The sequence below is a fragment of the Haliotis rufescens genome, unplaced genomic scaffold (assembly GCF_023055435.1).
Source record: "Haliotis rufescens isolate VD_foot unplaced genomic scaffold, xgHalRufe1.0.p SCAF_16, whole genome shotgun sequence".
NCBI lineage: Eukaryota > Metazoa > Mollusca > Gastropoda > Lepetellida > Haliotidae > Haliotis > Haliotis rufescens.
Genome location: NW_025963846.1, coordinates 27643593 through 27664057, shown reverse-complemented (window position 1 = coordinate 27664057; position 20465 = coordinate 27643593). Strand labels below are relative to the sequence as shown.

The 20465-nt window shown below is 36.4% G+C and overlaps 2 protein-coding genes across 2 annotated transcripts in view; one reads left to right on the top strand and one right to left on the bottom strand.

Moving 5' to 3' along the window:
- LOC124113945 (proline-rich antigen homolog) overlaps positions 1-19125 on the bottom strand; it is a 48395-nt gene extending 29270 nt beyond the window's left edge. Inside the window, exon 1 of the mRNA XM_048397078.1 lies at positions 19031-19125. The gene's annotated coding sequence lies outside the window, so the exon portion shown is untranslated. The remainder of the gene's footprint in view (positions 1-19030) is intronic.
- Positions 6347-7932, top strand: LOC124152660. The gene is made up of 3 exons (XM_046525694.2): positions 6347-6647; positions 7132-7257; positions 7786-7932. The coding sequence occupies exons 1-3, from the start codon at positions 6528-6530 to the stop codon at positions 7930-7932; spliced, it is 393 nt and encodes a 130-aa protein (XP_046381650.2). The 5' UTR covers positions 6347-6527.
- Positions 19126-20465: the final 1340 nt, after the last annotated feature.

Below are 20465 nucleotides of genomic sequence, written 5' to 3'. Positions count from 1 at the left end.
TGAAGAAAATAATATAACCTAATATAATAATTTAGATGACTATGAAAAGTCGGTCTTTTCATTTTAAGGTTTTTCGAAGAGAATATGAGTTTACGAGCACATGCCCTCTTGAAAAAAATGCCCAAAATGTTTGGGTTAGTATAGCACAGGCAGCATATAAATAAAGCGGTTGTATTCTCATCTGAAGGCATTTGTTTTCAACGTGTCTACATCTGCATAATAAAGGGACACTGAGATAATATTCCAAGATATGAAAGGATTTGCTGTAATGAAATATCAATATTCCATTTTGCATTGATTTGTTCCAAATACAGTACGTTACGAGAAAGATGTGTACCAAACATACATGTTATTCATTCAACACTGTTTTAATGCAATTAATCGATCTCTTCACCTCATGTAAAGGTAGTTAAAAGCCATGCCATGTACATGTATCATGCCACAACACAACACAACGTTTTTATTGTTCAGTATTGGACCAAATATATACTGTAAATTTGGGCCGAAGGCCTACTTTCTTATGAAATAAAATACATAACAACATTCGGTGCTGTTGAAAAAAACAAACAGAAAAACTAATTCGTTTGCTTGACATGCTGGATACCCAAACGTGGCCTCGGCCCCGGCGGTATGGAGAATGAACAGTCACAGCCATGGAGACGTTTGAAAAAAATAAAGGGCGGGTTGGTCACTGAATTTATTAACAACGCTTTTATCCTTATGTCAGATTTTGTGAGGTAATTCTTGTTTATCACGATAATATACGGTCTAGGAAGATTTGGAAAGTCTCAATTGCCTCAGCTCCTGAATTGAAACATTGTTTAGGTCACTATTTGGATTCGTCTTCATTTGTTGCAGATGTATATTTATATATACAATAGCTTCATTTCTTGGACTAAATGTTAATATACATATATATATATGACAATACGAAGTGCACCAAAGAAAGAGAATTAACGTATGATAGATGCTTACACACCGCGTAACTTTGTTGTTAGCAATTATAGTCCTTGTAACTGGTTGCAGGAAAAAATGGCCCCATGCCCCAACCAATTTGGAGGCAATGGCCTAAACTGTAGAGAAAGTGGCCACAATTTGGGGAGAAAATGACCCCATATTGTCCAGGGCTATTTACACCTGATACCTCATAGACAGAAGACGTGTTGAATCAACACCGCCTATCGACCACGCAGTCCATGATCAGTTAATTACTCGAACCTGAAAATGCGACAGCAATTGTCTGCTTTATTGATATATTTTATTTCTCCAATCTCAATCGGGGTCTTTTTCAATTTGAATGTACTTGTTTGTTTCTAATAAAATTATATATTTTCAGAGGCTAAGCGTTGGCACTTTTCCAGGATGAACAGACGTGTGTAGCTTGAACTAACCGTTATGCAATGTGATGCCTGCCGGGGCACTTGGCCAATGAGCTATTGCGAGAACCTTTCAACAAATTCATGTCAGGGGCCACACTATCCCCCTTATTATATCGCATGAAGGATGACAAATCTAGACAGTGACCAGCAGGTGACGGGTTTACCCAGCAGGTCATTTTCATCTGACACTTTCATCGAGGACCACATGCGTTTTAGCTGATCACTACACTATTATTTGAAGATGGAATACGAGTAAGTTAATTCAACTTTAGATTTTGTTATTATAAACATATTTTATTGCGGAAAATCAAATGGATTAGGCACAAGTGACACACTTACGAGGCCTTCTCAAACATACATTCCATTATATTGTAATATTTGAATAATAATAGTGCATAATAAAAGCACAGTGCATAGGAATTATATACGAGTAATAAGAAAATACAACAACACACACATACACACATACACACACACACACACACACACACACACACACACACACACACACACACACACACAGAGAGAGACAGACAGACAGATAGATTTGTATACAGTTGTATAAGATATTTAATATAATTCCACCATAGTTAAACTAATAGACATTTAAATATAAGTGAATTCAAATGGAGAGCGGGATATATAAATTATAACTAAGCTGTGATAATAACGTTGAATGATTGTTTTACATCAAAATCAAAGTTATAACGAATATCAAAACAAATAGATAAAAATACAATAAAATATAACAAAGAATTTTTGTAGATTTCTAACTTCAATGATGAAATGTAACGAATTAAACTGTTTATCTGATCATAGTAAACACCATTTTCTAATGCAGCTGGCAATGATAAACATCAATTTGATGAATATACACCGTATAATCGTTCCTGCATCGCTGATCATACGGATGAAAAACATTCAAATCAAATATGAAAAATATTTTTTGCAGGTTCCAATATACCAAGGAGTTTAAGAACAACAAAAGTGTCGCGCTTGCTAAAGCCAGCTTTTGTAATGTTACAGGATACAGCTTCAAGAAAACAAACAACTAAGAAGCACTTCAACAAAAACTGTGAGTAGAGAAGTATTTATTATGTGAGTATCAGTTAGTTTCGCGATTACAACACAGTTGGTCTCTGAATAATATGTAAAGAAGGCATTTAGCGTTTTTTCATGTTCTAGGCACATGTTCGTCTCATGTTCACACGTATAATGAACATACGATCTTATAACTTTAGTTTTAAATAATTCCTTTCTCATTGCCCATACAGATATCCCGACGGCGACAGATAAACCGCGGATTCTGCTGAATGGCAGGAATCAAAGTCTGAAGCCAAAAGATGATTCCCTGTATATCGTTGTATCATCGCAGACATGGGATTGTAAATACGGAAAAGGGCGCAAAGAACAGAACAAGGTAATAACCATATCTCTGTAAATCAAAGGTGTGCATAAAATGGTGCAACGGATGGGAGTAATAGCTTACCTGCGCGACTTAACATACTTTCAACTAATACAAACTACATAAAATGAATAAATGTAGTTTCGTTGTCGTAATATCATACTCAACCAGCCTGATAGAACAAAGACTACTGATACAAAGGTATGGGAATGTATACACTAAAGAAAGCAGAGTCGATGCCGATGTATACAAGCCCATGTATTACTGGTGTAAAGTTATTATAGAGAAGATTTTGTGAAGGAATAAAATATATCTGAGAGTTAAAATTTCAATAAAGTCGCTTTTTTTAAATTTTATAAAACAGCTTTTCCATTAGGAGATGGGTGTAAAATTACTATGGGTTACAACGTATTATTACAATATCATTACCAATACACATTTGCCTCTTAGATAAATCTGTAATACAGAATATAAAAAGTAACATATGTAACAATATCTAAAATATTCTACACTAGAGTAAATTCTGAAATGAATGTTAACAAACAGTACAGGTGGACCTGATTCAGCTGAAGCCTAGATGTTTAAAAGGGCTAGCATTGTGGTGTATTTCACTAAAGAAAGAAAACAATCTTCTTTGTCGGTAGTTACCGGGGGTCAAAACAATGGAGTCAGGTGAGGTGTTTGATTGTCGGACAGACGTAGGTGATTATCTAATAAATACTTTATCGTGGCCTAAAACACATATTCTATAGACATCATAGTTTTGCTGTCATATTTTGTAACATTGTGTAGCATAAAAGCATTGACATCGTTGGAAGTTCGGTACAATCAACTTGTTGATAGTATGGTACAAATCATTTTATTTTTTTTGTCCATTTATAAATATGAATTGATCATTTGTGTTAAGTAAGCAAAAGCATACAGAAATTTGTGAAGGGACTTATATGACAAGGTATAAGGGACCTTTTGGTCTACGGGATATGTTCAAATATAGAAATGTTTGTGCAAATAATCATGACGGTCATGAGATAGGGAGAATAGGTACTACTTGTTGAACTTTGTGTCACATTTTGAATGGCAAAAATATTATTTTACACAAAATACCGGGAATACTATTTATTTTACCAGTATTGTTGAATATTTTCCCCTCAAGTTACTTTAACGTCATACTCAACAAAGACGTTTTTGTTTGATCAGTAAGATCCGTTAGTTTCACTTTCGGTATCTTTGAAAAGGGACGCTTTCTGTAGGTTTTTAGCGTTGATTGAGGATACAGAAATTTGGGTGGTAACTTTGAAAAGATTGGAATCTATCGTTGTAATAAGACATACGTTCTTAGCTTCTGTGTACAATTAGTCACACAGCAACAACACATAACACAACACTTTATTTAATATATAGGAACCCTTACCTGCAGCCTCTTGACTTGTAGTCCGTCAAGCTACCACATGTGCTACGGAGATCAAATGTCAATTTTTATCTTAGCTTATCTCTTTATCTCACCATTATCTTGGCTTGATTTATTTGAACATTATTTTGGTAATATTGGACCAAGTCCGTTGTAAATTCTAATGGTATATATGTTATACAAGTGCCTGTGAATCTGATTTGCACATCTAATTTCAAGGCATATTATCCATATTCGACTTATTGCCAAATGATATGTACTTTATTTAAACAAATTTAGATTATTAGGATAAAACACAATGGTATGCTTGCTTGGTTGGTTGGTTTGTTGTTTAACGCCACACTCAGCAATATTTCAGCTATATGACGGCGGTCTGTAAATAATCGAGTCTGAACCAGACAATGCAGTGATTAATATCATGAGCATCGATCCACGCAATTGGGATCGATGACATGCGTCAACCAAGTCAGCGAGCCTGACCACCCGATCCCGTTAGTCGCCTTTTACGACAAGCAATGATATGCACTTTGACGTAAACAAGTTTACATTTTAAACATGCTTAAATAAGAAACATGTTTACATTTTTGGGATGTTGTGTTCAAGTGGTGTTTATTTTGTGAGACGATAGCGCATTCTGTGTGTTTAGACCCCAGACCAAATGTTATTCCGTTTAAGATTTAAACACGTTCCTAAGCATATTTAGATCAAAACATGGCTTGTATGTGTTTACGGTCTAAACACAGATTTGTAGTGTATAACGGATGGCTATGTTTCTGTTACAACATATTATTCCAGGAAGAACCACCAGCTGAACACCAGTATGCCAGGAAAAGAACCAGGGAGCGACTGTCCAAGACACCAAAACTGGACTGTGGCGCAAAACTGCATGTCAGAGAGACGCTGTGCTTTCCATATGAAAAGGTGATACTGCAATCCACATGTTGTATTGTAAAGAATAACAAAGTCGGTTCATGAATGTTTCAGGTGCATATATTTTTCCACTAGGTCCTGAAAAATGATTTGTATCCGAACCTAGAAACGATTGGATAGCATTCGATTTAGGTATCTCGTCACACAAACGTATGACAGTTATAGTCATATGTTATCAATTAGAGAATGATAAAATCATGAGCGACTATGATATGACAGAATCGTCAAAATGTTATATATATTTGGAGAAAATTACAACAGGGGATTCGGATGAAATAAAAGCAGTTGGTTACGGCGGTGTTGTTTGTACTGTAAAGGTAACACTTTCCAGCTGATACAGTAAACAACAAAATGCTTATTATAACATTGAATAAAAGCTAGAAAATCATCTCAATACCTTTTAGAAAAATCTACTTACATCAGAGTCAATTGTACGATTCGAACTATATCATAAGCATATGTCTAAGAATCATTATCAAAGAGACTAAATCATGATATGAAGTGTTCGCGAAAAGGTGAGCGCAACGCCCTACCTGTGGCATCCGTCACAGACATAATTATGCAAAGGCAAGTCATTTGTTTACATGGAAAATCACGGGAACAAAAGGCACAAGTCAAAATAGTGAATCGTATTAGAATACCACTTCTAACATATATATCATCATTTTTTTAATGTCTTTATTATATACAGGCCGAAAAAGGTGACAGAAGGAAAAGACGGAAATACGCAGCTGGTATAAATAAAGCATTGGTTGAGGGAAGGCTGACCGAGTATCAGTTTGAACGACGCTTTATTGTTTCATTTCCGAGACCTGAAGACCATTTAGAACACCCCACTGCCAAGGTATAGTAAAATGTCATTTTATGTTGTGTTATCCACCCATAATTAGAAACCCAGGTATCACTGACAGGATACGAATGTAAGGTATCGAAAAGTTACTGTATCGTTGTTAGGCAATGTCTTTTCTAATCTAAATATACTATTACGCATTTTTATGTTTTGTTTTGATAATAATGTTTGTCCTGAAGTTTGGCGGCACTGTTACAACCCTGAATGTTAAAATTACTCTTAATGTAGAAACAATTACGTTAAGGGGGTACGTGTTAACTCTAAATGTTAAAAACTTTTCCATTAAGAGTAACACCCCGCGACCCTTAATGTAAAAAATAAATATAATTTTACATTAAGGGTTATTATCGTACATATCGCCCCTAATTGTAAAAGATTCTTATTAACAAAGTTTGATTTGCAATTTAGGGTACTTTTTGCTATTTTCAAATTTCTCATTGTTTTGCTTGGTTTCTTGTAATTATTCGTAATAAGCGACAGCGTGAGAAACTGACTTTGCTCAGATCTGAGAACAAGAGGGGCTATTATAAGAACGGCAGGTTTGTTATTTAGGACATGCCATCTACTACTCTGGAAGTCGAAGAGCATCAAGTGTCGGCTCCAGTCGCAGATCGCGACTCAAGTGGAACAGCGTCAGCTGTGGATCAGAAGCGGGTGCTGCGGTCAAGGTCGAAGGTAAACTCAGCCTCAGGGAAATAAAAGAGTGCATGCTTAGTCCCTTTTTGTTTCAGTTTATTTTAATAAACTGATTGGTTGAAGTTTAGAAATTGTCCGATTTCGTATATTGAAATTTCCCCCGCAATTGGGATCCATGATATGCATCGACCAAGTCAGCGAACCTGACCACCCGATCTCATTAGTCGCATTTTACGACAAGCAATGATATGCACTCTGACGTAAACAAGTTTACATGTTAAACATGCTTAAATAAGAAACATGTTTACATTTTTGGGATGTTGTGTTTAAGTGGTGTTTATTTTGTGAGACGATAGCGCATTCTGTGTGTTTAGACCCCAGACCAAATGTTATTCCGTTTAAGATTTAAACACGTTTCTAAGCATATTTAGATCAAAACATGGCTTGTATGTGTTTACGGTCTAAACACAGATTTGTAGTGTATAACGGATGGCTATGTTTCTGTTACAACATATTATTCCAGGAAGAACCACCAGCTGAACACCAGTATGCCAGGAAAAGAACCAGGGAGCGACTGTCAAAGACACCAAAACTGGACTGTGGCGCAAAACTGCGTGTCAGAGAGACGCTGTGCTTTCCATATGAAAAGGTGATACTGCAATCCACATGTTGGATTGTAAAGAATAACAAAGTCGGTTCATGAATATTTCAGGTGCATATATTTTTCCACTAGGTCCTGAAAAATGATTTGTATCCGAACCTAGAAACAATTGGATAGCATTCGATTTAGGTATCTCGTCACACAAACGTATGACAGTTATAGACATATGTTATCAATTAGAGAATGATAAAATCATGAGCGACTTATGATATGGCAGAATCGTCAAAATGTTATATATATTTGGAGAAAATTACAACAGGGGATTCGGATGAAATGAAATAAAATAAATAAAGCTGGATACGGCGGTGTTATTTGTACTGTAAAGGTAACACTTTCCAGCTGATACAGTAAACAGCAAAATGCTTATTATAACATTGAATAAAAGCTAGAAAATCATCTCAATACATTTTAGCAAATTCTACTAAAATTGTTACTTCATTGTTTTTGCTTGGTTTCTTGTAATTATTCGTAATAAGCGACAGGGGCTATTATAAGAACGGCAGGTTTGTTATTTAGGACATGCCATCTACTACTCTGGAAGTCGAAGAGCATCAAGTGTCAGCTCCAGTCGCAGATCGCGACTCAAGTGGAACAGCGTCAGCTGTGGATCAGAAGCGGGTGCTGCGGTCAAGGTCGAAGGTCAATTTAGCCTCAGGGAAATAAAAAGGTGTATGCTTAGTCCCTTTTTGTTTCAGTTTTTTTTATAAACTGATTGGTTGAAATTTAGAAATTGTCCGATTTCGTTCAAATTTCGTATATTGACATGTTATGAGACTCCGTATTGAGGTCTCTGATTGCTCCTTTAAATACTCTACCCTATTTCGTATAATCTTTAAAAAACGGAGGTTGCGATTATGTCGTCCAATATGATTGCAGAGGGACGTTTGGATACTCATGTTAACATTATCATCCATCTGCGGTTTTTAATTCCAGATAGAAAAGTTCTAGTTAGTTTAATTTTTATCCACACATGCAAGATGTCCGAAAGGCTTATGTGACGTATTGCCATCCGTCTTCGTACGGAGTGCGTCATCCGTCATGTGAAATCTATTCACAATCCAATAAGATTTATTCATTAAATATGTCGAAAGATAGCATTTACAGCTCACTTGGTACGAAGTTCCTCGGTGAACTTATGTCAGCTCCCTCAGAAGATCCAATGGTCGGTACCTAACTGACATGAAATACTCTACAGATCGTATTTTATAAAGCCATCTAGACAAAGTAACGATCAATTAAATCTGCGAAGTTTCATGAATGTTCGATAAGTATTATTTCATAGTGATAACCCTTAATGTAAAAAATATTATCTGTCACTTCAACCCTTAATGTAAAACTTTTTACATTTAAGAGTTGTAACAAGAGTGAACCCACAGCCCTTAATGTAAAATATTTAATTTACATTAAGGGTTGTAACACGATACAGTTTAATCTATACAATAAAAGAATCAGATACTGATCCTCATGATCCGTTAGGTTATCGTGGAATTTCTTTGTTATCAATACCTTGCAAAATTTACGCTGATATTTTGAATACACGCTTTTTCTAAATGGCTAGAATCTAATCATTTATTAGCAGAGGAACAAAACGGCTTTCGGCGTAAGAGAAGTACAACGGATGATATTTACACCCTCTTTTCTATTTTAAAAAAAAATATCCGTGAATTACCAAACGTGTGTGTTATATCGATGCAATGAAAGTTTACAATTAAGTGAATCGCGATTCTCTTTGCTACAAGCTATTCAAATTGGGAGTAAACGGGAAGGTCTTTTGGGGGTTAAATCATTATATGAAAATAATCGCTCGCAGGTTTTTGTGAAATGGCAAAATGACAGACAGTTTCGCTGTACTTAGTGCTGTGAAACAGGGCTGCGTTTTGTTGACGACACTATTTTCGGTTTTCATTAATGACTTGGTACAAGAGGTAATGTGGTGTAGATACTTTTAACACCATGATAAGTCTTTTACTGTATGCCGATGATGTTGCTCTATTAGTAACGGATGAAATGTCACTCCAGTTGATGTTTAACTGTATTGCCAGCTGGTGTAAGAAATGGCGATCAAAAGTAAAAAACAAATATTTTTCATTACCGTAATCCCTCCTCTGTTCTTATGAAGAAAGTAGGCTCACTAAATTAGTACAAAGGTGGCCATTTTAATTCCCAAAGTCTTGGGACTGCACAGTTATAAACATGTTTAATGTTTTATAGTTACCGCTTTCATGACTGTATAGATCATGTTTTACCCTTTTTTGTTTTGAATACGTATAGACTTAATCTGCATTGATAAGGAAACATGGCTCAGAAAGCTCTGGGGGCAAATTAATGGTAATAAGTTACGGACAAACCGACTGTTTAAGTCTACACTGAGCTTTTCACACTATGTTTGTAATATTACTCTGACAGAACATAACCTAGCATTTTTGCAAAATTTGGATGTGATACACACATTTCAGATCTTAGTCACCTACAGACCGAATGAAATGTCTAATACAGTGCGAGGATTTGTCAACCCCTGTAGCCGCACTGATTAACAATATGTTTAAACGTAGACTCTATAATAAATAATATTCACTATTGCTTTTTGTGTAGCTAGGACTCCCTGCATTTACTCTCTCTTTTAACACAGGGTATTTGTATTATTTTAGCACTGTAAGTGGTTTTATTATTACATTGTATTGACCGTTTGACGGTAACTGGTGTCTAACTGGCCCTAGCTGACCGAACGTCGTATCAGAGTGTGATACGTTTTTATGATTGTTTTAAAATGTATAAACGCTAGACACCTGAATAAAATATTTTTCTCTCTTTCTCTCGTAAAAGTAAATGTCAATCTACTCATGTTAGTCGCTCTCATGTATTATAATTGTTGTTACTAGTAATCCTTCACCTACCATATATGCACCATGTTCATTAGTCAGTGTTGCTTGACAACGGTATAAGAATCTATACCGAAACGTCGTTTTTACAGTATAATAAAGAGGTTGTATCCATGCATAAAACATTTTTGTCTACTTTTTCACCCGTCAACTTCTAAGAAATGCGTATCAAACATGAACTATTTCTTTTGCGATGTGCGATCGATGTACATTTAAGTTTCTTAATGTCCTTAAAAGTAACCTTCATTTTTTGCATGGTTATTTTATATCAACGTTCAGCAGTCCGCAGTATTTATGTAGGTAAACACATTCAACATTAGCTTTCCATATTTCTCTGTATGAAGAATTGTTTTGTCCCATTCACGTCTAAGTAAGGTTACAGCATACTTATGCACATGAAACCTATAAGCGATTCCAGGTAGTTTGGGCCTCCCCTTACAACTCTTCATTTTTGGATGTTTCGCGATCGACCGTTTATTATAGACAATAATACTTTGCAAGAGAGCGGTGGCACAAACAGGGTTGACAAAATTGTGATAAACAAAGAACATGAAATCGTGGAAACTGGTGAAACGCGACCCAGAAAACTTGGAGCAAGGGTAGAGGAATTTATGAAGGAGTTTATGCCGTCAGAACCAAATTCAACGAATCGGCAGTTCAGTCCAACCAAGAAGGATTTAAACCTCATTCACACAGCTGAACGAAACAACAGGTTATGTCGTTAACTGCTGCGTAAACATTAATGTAAATATGACTGCAGAGGTTTCTAGATTAGTATATGAGAAGTTGACTGACGATTTACCCAATGTGGTTTGATATCAACGAGAAATTGTTCACCAATATTTAATTTTAACAGTACATTGGAGACAGTTGTAGAACATGACCAACAGCTGTAGGAGTACCATTTGTTCATCTCACCGTAGTGTTTTATAATTAAACCATATTTTTTCAATACTACGATATGAATGATCACATAACCTCTACTCTACTACATGAATGACGATTCAACAAACATGCACGTTCGCTCAACAAATGTTTCAATTCAAATTCATGTGCTGTTTTGCATTTTAAACAAATAAGGATTAAAACTGTTTATAATACATGGAACTTGTGATGTCAGCGATAAACAATATTCACCACTCACTCGTGTATTCATATGGGGCAGTTGTGGTGAGGTAGAATGGTTGAAGCGTTGGCTTGTCACACAAAAATCCCGCCTCGGTTGTGAGGCTTCCTCACATCTGATTTATGCCAATGTAGGGTGTCACTTCATGCTAGAATAATGATCACTTACTCCTACTCATTTCGCCAGGGGTGCTCCCATCCTTGTTTAGTAATAAAACTGTCAGCATCTTATCAGCAGTTACGAGCTCATGGTCATCAGACATGCCGATGTCCACTCCCCATGGCACAAGCCTCTTACTATAAACAAACAGCCGCAAGGGGCTGATTAGCCCTGCTCCACGTCTGTACTGAATGATACATCCATGGATGTATAGTCATTTTATCTTTATGACAGTGAAGATAAGCTAACAGTACACCGATCTTTTATTGGGACAACTGGTTCTATTCATTTCTATAATCTAAGAATTATTCCCCATGAATGGAATAATCGTTATGAGTGAGTGAATTGGGTTTAACGCTGCTTTAGGTATAACAGTATTCGAGTTATATCACGGTGTGTCAGCTTAATGTGGGAGGAAAGCCCGAAGTGATGGAGGTCTCAGATGTTTACCACTTCGGTGAAATCCAGAGCAAGGATATGGTGCTGACAAAACTAAAAACATAATCGGGGCGAACCGGACTCGAACCTACAATCATAGGTTTATGGTGTGCCCAAGGGAGGCAACGCAGAACTGCGAATCACGGCGCCTTAGACGACTGGGCCACTTGTGCCCCCAATATTCGTTATGTTAAAATTGAAGACATACAAAACATATAAAGTCATGTCACATGTGACCCACATATGATAACGTGGATAGATGCACCTTTTTTTAATACATTTGATAAAGATTTAACAGTAAACAATATGATTCATCCATCCATTTTTACTTGTAATGCCAAGCATCTACGTTCACTTTCAGCTAAATCATATTGATAATGACCTTTTTGAGAATAATATTAGCTTCCTGATACTATAACCGCAACCAATAATTCCATACACTGACTAACTTGCAAGGAACAACGACCTGATTCACCTCTGGCCACAATGCAAGGAGTACTTTGGTAGAGTAACTATTATAGACCAGTGCTGCAAGCATATTTCTTTCTTCACTGTGTTTGGTATATTGAAGTTTGTTTATCTAAACATTTGTTGTTTCATCCCTTTAAAAATCGAGTCTAGACCAGACAATCCAGTGACTGACATCCTGAGCATCGATTCAGGCAATTGGGATACAATGACATGCAGCCTTTGTTAAATTGACATTTGTAAAGATATTTGTGTATAAAGGTATCTTGCCATTTTAGCGACACCTCGGGTAACACCTTCTTACTTGTCAAACAGTGGCAAAGGACAATGCTTGAAACGTATGGCAGTGCTGTTTTACTGGATGCAACATACAACACTAATAAGTACAACCTATCTCTGTATCAACTGGCAGTACAGACAGATTTGGTTAAGTTCCCAAATATGTGGGCTACAGACCTAACAATCTGTACCCCTGATCTCGCCCAAAGCACTTTGTGGGAAGTGCATGAGAAGCCACTCGGTAGCGGCCACTTTCCAATGCACAGAACCATAGGAAACATATATATCCAAACCCCAAATGAACCCCAAGAACCAAAATTCAATTACAACAAGGCACACTCAGTGCTCAATTCAAAGCACTATGCAAACAGATCAACCCATCAGATCTCAAAAATAAAGACCCCGAACAATACAGCCAAAACTTAACAGAATGCATAATCAACATTGAAAAAAACCTATCCCCTTGATAACACCAATAACAGGCAAAACAACGGTACCCTGGTGGACTGAATTTTTTTAGAAAAACTAGAAAAAAAAAGAAAAGCACATTTAATAAAGCTAAACGAGACTACACACATCTAAAGAGAGCCCATCAATTAAACCATCAAGTACAAAGCCTCGTCAAAATGGCAAAAGCCAAAAACTGGAAAAAAATCTGTGAAGAAATATACCATCACACAGACGCAAGCACAAAATACACGCAATCCAAGGCATTAAAGGAACCAAAAAACACACAACATAAATAACTCAACAAACCCTAAACAAGAAGCAAATAACCTAGCAAACCACTTCTCAGCCATTAGTAGTAATAGTAACTTCCCCAGGAAATTCCAAAAACAATTGAAAAATCAAAATAAACTCTCCAAATTACCCTTAGATGATAACCTATAAATTAACCAACAATATACACTAGAGGAACTACTCCAGGAACTTAATAATAGAAAAATAGGAACAGCCCCAGGACTAGACCTAACCTCATACCCAAAAATTAAACAGCTACCCAAAAACCTTCTGGAATCACTACTAAAACTATACAATCTCATCTACCAAAACGGTCAGGTTCCGACTTCATGGAAAGAGGCATTGGTCATCCCAATACCAAAGCCGAACAAACCGGCAAACGAGGCAAACTCTTACAGACTAATCTCCCTAACCTTAAACTTATGTAAAATCATGGAGGCAATTGTCAAAAATAAGACTCCAACAGTATCTAGACCAAAACAATATAAAAAACCAGCATCAAAGTGGATTCACGCCAGGCCGTTCAACCTAAGACAACCTCGACTGATTAGAACGAGACATCAAAACGGGTCAACTAAACCGACAATACACAGTAGGCATATTTCTAAACTTCTCTAAAGCTTTCAATATGGTATGGCATAACGGGCTAATACAAAAACTAAAAAAAGCAGGAATCAAAGGCCAAATAATAAACGATATCCAAGACTTCCTAATTACTTGCAAAATAACCGTGGGTGTCAACCAAACGCTATCCGACCAGTGTCCCTTAGAAAATGTGACACCCCAAGGTAGCATTCTAAGCCAAACACTCTTCAACATTATGATTAATGACCTATTCAAGGAAATACCCAATAAAATTCAAAATTCCAAATACGTGGATGATGGAGCCCCCTGGATCCGCAACAGAAGCATAAATATGGCTAAAATTATACTGCAGAATGCATTAAGTAAAATTCAAATATGGGCAAATAAATGGGGCTCCTCACTAAATGCTGAATAAACTACACGGATAGCATTCAAACACAGAAATATGCGTGCAAATACCCCCAAACTACAATCAAACAAAAAACCCATACAATTCCAAAAAGAAGCCAAATTTCTTGGACTAATCTGTGATGAACAACTCACCTCGGGTGCTCACATTAAAAACCTAACAAATAGATGCACTAAAGACCTGAACACACTACGCTGCCTGACAGGCTCCAACTGGGGGGCCTCCAAGGAGACCCTACTATCACTTTACAAATCACTAATTAGATCAAAAATAGACTATGGATGCCAAATACACAACACCTTAAACTCCTCATTAGGCGATAAACTAAACTCAATTCAATATTGAGCACTAAAAATAATAACATGCCACGCATATCGCTGCAGGCACTAACAGGCGAAATACCCCTGGATCTACGCCGAGAACACCCAACAATAAATTACTGGGCTTCAACCCAACAAAACCCACAAATCCAACAAATACTTAAAACCAACATAAGCCCAAGACTCCAACCTCTAGCTCGCAAAACCCCTCAATTAACACCTATCTCTAATCGCATAATAAATTACCTAAATACACACAACCTAAATAATTTAAAACTAGACACAGCACCAAATAACACCTTCAAACCCAACCACACTAGCATACATTCATGAAAATGGCCAAATTGGTGCCACATTTACACAGATCGGTCCTCTGACCCGGGCTCAAAAAGCACAGGATTCGGCATCCATATCGACAAACCAAAAAAATAAATAAAATCCTATAGGCTCCCAAATAATCAATCAATTATCACAGCCAAATTAACGGGGATAATAACAGCTCTGCACAGCGATCAAATAAATAGACACCGAAAAACCCTAATCCTTTCAGACTCATTAAGTGGGCTCCAGGTCATAAAAATAAAAACAAAAAAAAAACGCCCATAACTAATATAACAGATGATTAAAAGGGCCAACAATCTTGGCAATGAACACACAGACAAAGCAGCAAAATCAGCACTAAAATTAAAAGTAAGCATCAACCTACCAATATCCAAAAATTAAAAGTATCACAAAGGAGAAAATCTTCCAAAAGTGGCAAAATAACCATAAGAAATCTGACTGCAAACTAAAACACCTGCTACAAAAGTCACTCAAACAAACAAAAATCCATCATAAAACCAAAAACATGGACAGAGTAATAACTAAACTACAAACAGGCCACACTAAGTTAACTCCCACCTACATCAAATTAAAAAACCCGAAACTGGTAAATGCCCCCACTGCAACTAAAAAGAAACTCCTGAACATGTTATATTATATTGCACACATTACCAGCAACACAGAACACTCCAATCCATACTAAACTGCAACAATCAAATGACACTAGCAATGCTACTAAACCCCCTAAATGACTTACAAACTTTCAAAGCACTTGGCATCTATCTAATCAAAACAGGCCAACTCTGACGCATCTAAAAAAGTACAACAAACAAGCTGTCCATAAATACTAAAATTCTAAACCTATAAAAACACACAAAATCACAAAACTCCATTTAGTCCCAACCCCCACCCTTTTTGTATGGCATATTTCAATATTCCAAATTTGTTCTCCAAATTCAGTCAGCAACCCTAAAAAAGCACCCTAGGTTACCTCACCTTTTCGGACATACCCTTTTCAACCAATCACTAAATGGCCTGGCAGGCCCCTGCACGAAATACGCATATGTTGGAAAGTGCACATTAAATTCCCAATTTTAGTAAGTAAGTATGTAAGGTTAGGGGTCAGCAGTCGTATTAATTTGGAGATGTATTAATTTCAAGATCTACAATGTGCTAAACATGCTAAAAGACAACTGTTGAAAATGAAGTTAGTTTGTGATGACATTTGCTCTTTTTGTTACAAATTGTGGATTTGTATCTGAGAGTTTACATAATGTATATTCATGATATTTTGAAAATAGATATAATTTGAAGAAATTGGAAATATTATCTTACCATATCCCAAGCAGTTTACTTTAAAATCCCATCATTCATATGGCCAACTAATAGGACAGACAGACATATAGTTTATAAAAGTGTGACAAGTTAAATGCGAAGGTAAAGATTTTCAAAGCAAAGTAAAACATGTTTAACATCGTGCCATATTTTGGCTGATGAGATACTACTTATTGAAGACATTTTGCACAGTAAAAAACTATTCACAATGATATAATCGTCATAAAATGATGTAGAACAATAAACAATGCAAGTATCACATGAATAATTGTCGTCTTAAAAACATGTTTCTTATTATAGAAGTAATACATTTGAAATAATTTCATGCACTTAGGATTATTTTCAGACAACAGTTTAATAAAAAAATGTGGGTTAGGCATTGTAGAATTGTAACAAGATAAATTAATACTGTATCTTAGGTCTTTCTAAAAATTACACTCAGAAAGGAAATGAACTTCTTTTTCCTCTTTTTTTTTACACAAATAACAAGTTCTGAGCTCTCATGGATGGGGGTTGCATTGTGCCGACCTGTCTCCACGTGTAGAGTGAGGCTTCCACACATAGTCTGGGGAGATATTTCCTGAGATTTATGGACATATATAATGCTTTGCAAGTAAAGTTCAGGGACAAGATGTCTTTTTAAACATATGGTAACTGAGTAGTATATTTCCATGTTGAGGATTTGATGTATCATTCCAGAGGTGTTCAAAACAAGTACGTCCAATTATTATCTTGAGTGTTTTATTTTAAGAGATGTCACTTACTGAGTTGAGCCTGGCATAGATATAAAGTCGTGGATATCCAGATGCTTGCATATTTTAATGACAGTGTGAAAAATATATTTTTTTCTTCTTTTGCTATATTCTAAAACTGTGTGTGGCAGTCTATCATGTTCCCTTCTTTTGACTATTTGACAGTGATTCACATAAAGACTTTTTTCTGCCAGATTTGAACAGTAACTTCAGGTTATAACATTAGCATTACCCTATTTCATGATGAGGCACAAAGTGAAACAGATGGTAGATGTTCAGAAAGCATGGGGGTACATAGACTTTTTTATAACAATGTTGAGACCTTAATAAAATATTGAAAGGAGTTTGGGTATGATGCCAGAGTTATGCAATGTTTGTAGTAATGGCCTTTAGGGGCATATCTGATAGGCATTCAAACAGTTAACAGAATGACAATGATGTATTTATGTCGTAATGAAATTACATTGAAGACATAATGTGCTGCCATACAAATGTTATGTACATCTAAAGTGTCATATACTTTGTGAAGAATGAAGAATACAATAACATCTGATCAGAAATATTAATAGAATTGGTCATATTTGACTGTTAATTTAGAAATTAAGAAAAAAGAGTTTGCCTAAGCTGAATATTGTAAACTACTAGTAACCTATTTCAATACTAATAACCTATTTTCTGTTTGATGTTTTAATGCAGTCTTTCTTTGAAGTGTCCCATAATAAGTCACTTGAAGAAACTCTTTCAAATTGAAACAAAATAGATAGGCCTATAACCAGTGTTTAATAATACATAACCTAGGATAAAAGTCTCAATATAATTATCATGTGGAACATTATAATATTAATCTGAAGTAATATTCAAAATATGAATCAATTAGAAGCAATATTTTGTACTTATAAACCTACTTATTTTCTAACATTCTGAGGTTTTAAAATTACATTAGGCCATGACGAGATGTTTACTGGGTATAAAGATACATTATATTGCTCATATTATTAACTGTCGGTACAAGATGCTATGTGATGTCTGATTAAAACTTTCTAAATCACAACTTTGAAAAATTTACACAAATGGGAAAAAATCAGAACTGTGAAGCAGATCAAGATAAAATCAACTATTCTTTGCAAAACGAGCAACCATTTGATTTCTAAAATAATAATGACGCCTATTTTACTTAAACAAAATTACAAATGCCTCGCAATGTGGGAAAACAAAATATGCAGATATGGGAAGAAAAGTGTTCAAAGAACATGGCCGGTAATATCGAAAACATTACGGTAGCTGGGTTCTGTCTATAAATGTCAGACAAACTTATCGCATGACTACCGTCTCAATACAACATATGACGTCCGCCACGCCTAACGTAAACACATAAACGACATGACCACTCAACTGACGATATATGCGCTGATTAATAGCGGAAAATTGATGGCATGTCCTTTTATCATAGTGTCATAAGCAGTCTTAAAACACGCGAACTGGCTGAGTTTAATTAGCTTGCAATATAAGACGCGAATTGGACACATGCGCTGAGTTGTCTCCCTTGAAAAGCGCGATAGTCTAAACTAACGCTAACACACTGTCTCGAAAAGTGTGTAAAATAGCGACGACCGTGAAAATAGGTCACACTATATTGACTAGATTTGTTGTGTGTGAGCAATGAACACTATACAGTTAGTGCAGTATACAATAGGGGATGTAGTATTCATGTTAGAAATAACAAAATAGTTTAATGCTAGGTGGAAATACAAAATAACACTGACATGTTTTATTCAATACAATTTGAGTGAATCTGTAGAACTAAGATATTATCACATATGTGACAGAAACGTATTTTCAAAAATGAAAATATTAACTACTGTTTTATTAAAAAGAATACCGTAACTTATGCCGTGTACTCCCGGTGACTCGTAGTCAATTTACCACCTTTATATTTCTTTATATCTTACCTATTGGTCGTGGAATGGGGGAAATGTTTATTCCCAGCTGGGTTCCTATCGCATGGTCGGCACGTGGGTGCATTTTGGTTTCAAGTTCCGGTCAGTGCGTTTGATAGGAGCGTTCTGATTGGGTGACGGGCGGATTGTTGACCAATCGCGTCTAGTGTAAGTACGGGAAGAGGTCAGAGGTCGGTTGGCGCGGCAAATATAAGGGGGCTTGACACCTGGGGTAGACTGTCTTGCGTTATTGGTTGATCGATACAGGTGAGGTGACCGCACCACTCATAACTCCGTGACGGAGTTAGTTCCCAGTAGATCTGTGGGGATCTATGTCCAAATGTTCTTTAATAAAATATGAGAGGAATTTGGTAGAGTTAAGACTCTTTGGGAAACCGGTAAGATAGTGGGCGGGACGGGTGACATTTTACGGAAGTGTAGTGCATAGCAGGGATGCAGGATTATCTTGGGAGTGATGTAGGGCAAACTGGCTAGGTAGAAAAGTGGTCAAAACAGCATGTTGGGTAATTTTAGGATTTTGAGGGTGGGGGCTAGGTTTATAATTTGAGTTTCCTTGATTTATTGAATAAACTATATATTTTGTTACTCTGACTTTGTTTATTTATTTTTCTAATCACTCCTCTACATCCTAAAAGAACTGGGAAATAGGTCGGTTGTATGTTAAGAATGACGAACACAACGCAAAGCATGAGACATTGTTTGTGACAGCCGTTCCTATTACATTTGGTGCCGTGACCCGGATTGTAGATGTGAAGTGTTTATTTTTTTGGTAGGGTACATAAGAAGTTAGAATAAATGGAAGCTGCTTACAATTTGTCTGGCCCCTCTGATTTATTAGTACCGTCAGTAATGGAGGACGCTTATTATGATGTACCATCTGTCAGTAGGTTGCCATATACCTCAACACCTTACCATGGTTCACAACAGGTTATCCAGCCACTATTGATAGATCTTGGGGAGGGAGACCTGGAGCAGGTACATGCTGGTCCTACCGGTACAGGGAATGTGACTTTCCAAATTCTGGTGTGGATTCCCAGCAGCTGTCAAATCCAGGTGGTAACAGTAGTAGATCTGTTAGGTTTGAGTCATTGCAACTACAGGGTGGGCAAGGTAAATCATCAATGACACCAATAGGTACAGTACATATGGGTAGCACAGTGGGAACAGCAAATTCTTCCAGATATCAGAGTAGGGTTAGGGAACAAAGTTTTTGTTCTAGGGTTCAGAGACGGGAAAAACAACCTGATACGTTTGATGGAAAAAAAACAGAGTGGCAGGATTATATTGTTCATTTTGAGCAAGTAGCATGGAATGGTTGGAATGAGTATGAAAAAGCTCAGCAATTGTTAATGGGTTTGCGTGGTACACCACATGCTTTACTTAGTAATCTTACTTATGGTCAGCCGAGCAATTATGTAGCAATCAA

Excerpts from the sequence above, each read along its gene's own strand:
- LOC124152660 (XM_046525694.2), top strand. The coding sequence starts at position 6,528 with ATGCCATCTACTACTCTGGAAGTCGAAGAGCATCAAGTGTCGGCTCCA. Across the intron at positions 6,648-7,131 it reads TGCTGCGGTCAAGGTCGAAG|GAAGAACCACCAGCTGAACA; the intron begins GTAAACTCAGCC and ends ATATTATTCCAG. Across the intron at positions 7,258-7,785 it reads TGTGCTTTCCATATGAAAAG|GACATGCCATCTACTACTCT; the intron begins GTGATACTGCAA and ends TTTGTTATTTAG.